Source organism: Bufo bufo, chromosome 1 (genome assembly GCF_905171765.1).
Source record: "Bufo bufo chromosome 1, aBufBuf1.1, whole genome shotgun sequence".
In the NCBI taxonomy this organism is placed as follows: domain Eukaryota; kingdom Metazoa; phylum Chordata; class Amphibia; order Anura; family Bufonidae; genus Bufo; species Bufo bufo.
In genome coordinates this window covers 279,563,217-279,565,807 of record NC_053389.1, presented here as the reverse complement: position 1 = coordinate 279,565,807, position 2,591 = coordinate 279,563,217, and the positions used below count along the sequence as shown (strand labels likewise).

The following is a 2,591-nucleotide window of genomic DNA, read 5'->3' as shown; positions in this document are numbered from 1 at the left end:
GTTTTGCGGATCCGCAAAACACTTACGGACGTGTGAACGGACCCTTATACCTGAACTGCCGAGTTTCGACCATGGTGACCCATACCAATCACTAGAATATGGCTGTGGCATTGCGTCTCTGCTATTCCTTTTTTTCTAGGCAGTCATATGGACAGCCATTAACAATAATGACCGTCTATAAAACAACCTGGAAAAGCCAAGTGATGCCAACAAAAGGCAAGCACTTATGCCACTTCATTCTACCGATCAGTTGAGGGGTCACAGCTGTTGGACATTTGCTGCTGTCCATGGCCAGTGTCTGGTATCGCAATTCAGATCCATTCATATGAATAGAGCCGAGATGCACTACCAGACGCAGCCAACCCTTTTACCCTTGACTAGCTGGATGGCTACAGAAAGCAGCCAATGCATTCAGAGATCATATTGAGATTTGGGATTTAGTGAGGTACAGTAGTTCCTGAATTCATCAACAAACCCATGTCTATCATTCAGAAGAAGAAAAGGTCTGCAAACAAGTCAAATAAAAACACAAACTCCTAACTAATAAACTGCAATGTTTACTTATGCACATGAAAACCAAATGTCATGAAGACCACCTACTGGGCGCATAAAGAGTTTAGACCCCTGTAACATGATATAGGCATGTGCTGTACTGTGTACTGGCGGTTACTCTAGAACATTTCTAGGTGACAAGAAATTCCTGATTAAACTCAATTAGTCCAGAACGAGTTCCCAGCACAACGAACTGCTGCCATATCGCTTCAGTTTGAACACCCATCAATGGTCCAGGGTGAATAGCTGGTGCAAGACCCAAGAAACCTCCCCAACATCCCAAAAGATAGTTCCATCACGTCACTATAAATACGTTTTATGTCATCTCATCAATAATGACACACATGGCTGCATCTTTATCTACCATCTCTTTACCAGAAGAGGATGCCTCTGGGGTAATGTCCTGCTGGTCTATACTAGGTTCCTGCATCTCCATAGGTTCAGTCTTAATGGTGACTCCACTATCGGGCAAAGGCAGGTCATCTGGCAACGAGGACAAACAGTTTTGTATCATCTCCACCACCCTCTCCAGGTGCTTCTGAAACCTCTCAGCTGTCTCCAAGCGCTGTCTTTTCTGAACTTCCATCATCACTCGGAGGGTCTCGCGGGCTTGGTGAGGCCGGTACTCATTAATAAGGTGATGCATGTGAACAAACAGCAGCTTAATGTCTTCCAGCTTCTCCTCACGCTTTATACTACCAGGGCTTCTAATCAAAATATCTAGCATATCTAGGAAGTTGACCAGGATGGACATATTGAGTTTTCTCAGCTCTTTTTTGTGGTCAAACTGCTGAGGATGGAGTCGTTCAATACCCTGACTCTCCAGGGGTCGGATTATCAGGTCGTCACACTGAAACTGGTTCCCAAACATCATGTAGCTGTCCTTCACTGGAGGGGGTGGTTTAGGGACTAATCCTTTACGAACATTGTCATCTGTATATTCTTTGATGTACTGCACAGGTGGAAGAGGCAAGGCGCTCACTTGCTGGGGCTCACCCATAGTGACGGTTAAGGATCTGAAAAAGAGAAGCCATTTACGGTAAATTAGAGAAGAACACACATAGGTTTTCTACTGTAGGGGCTGCATGCTTCAAAAATGTGTTTTTGTAGATGAGTTCAACCACAAGCCGATCACAGGGTGACCCAAAGTGTTCAATTACTCTGCGAATAGGAATATCCACGGCACTCCAATTTGAGCAGATAATAATGATAATATATAACAAAGGATGTGAGATATCATATCTCAGATATGGGTGGAAGCCTAAGTGGATGGATCAAAATCTACGGTGTGAGACCTGGGCTGAAAGAGGCTAGAGATGTAATGGTGCAAAGGCACCTATGATGCAAAATGTAGGAACAGATGGTGGAAGGGAGTAGTAGGTATCACTAGATATTAATGAAAAGGGCCAAGATCAAAGCAAACTAGAGGGAATGTAAGAAAACATGTCCCACATGAGTAGACTAGGTAGGTGAGAAGATGCTGCCTGGTGGGAAGTGGCAGTAGATTGGGGGCAGCACCACCAGGAAGGCCTTACCAGAGGAGAGTCAGGAGACAGTATGGAGGACCCCCGTGGGACAGCGTGAACGCGCTGCGGGGAGGTTGTGGTCCAGTGTAGGGAAGAAGACGCTGGCAGCGGCGACTAAGTAAGCGCAGTGCGCCTGTGCGGTGCGTGTAGTCACGCGAGATCTCGTGAGACTACGGCCGCTCGGTAAGATAGGTGGAGCGCGAGATCAAGCAAAATCTCGCTGAGCGCTGTGCGGCCATGTTGGATGTGGGAGAAGGGAAGAGAATCGGGTATAGAATGAGAGGAAAGGGGAAGGTTGCTCGAGAATGAGTGTAGGGATAATGTGGACAGCGGCAGGTGTAGAAGTGGCAGAAGAGTAGAAAGGGGGAAGAAAGAGAACAACGCAGGATAACATAGCAGTAGATGTATGTTGTCATATGTATGCAAAGAATGAGGAGGAAAGGGGTAGTAGGGGGAAGCAAGTGGAATAAGTGTGTAGTGGGAGGAGTGTAGAATATGTGTTTAAGGCTACAT

At 46.2% G+C, this 2,591-nt stretch overlaps 1 protein-coding gene across 1 annotated transcript; it reads right to left on the bottom strand.

The window, feature by feature from the left end:
- Nucleotides 1-539: 539 nt before the first annotated feature.
- On the bottom strand, nucleotides 540-2,227 carry MED7 (mediator complex subunit 7). The gene is made up of 2 exons (XM_040415652.1): nucleotides 2,088-2,227; nucleotides 540-1,568 (listed from the first exon to the last, which is right to left on the bottom strand). Exon 2 carries the CDS (start codon nucleotides 1,550-1,552, stop codon nucleotides 869-871), a length of 684 nt encoding a protein of 227 aa, XP_040271586.1. The 5' UTR covers nucleotides 1,553-1,568; nucleotides 2,088-2,227; the 3' UTR covers nucleotides 540-868.
- Nucleotides 2,228-2,591: the final 364 nt, after the last annotated feature.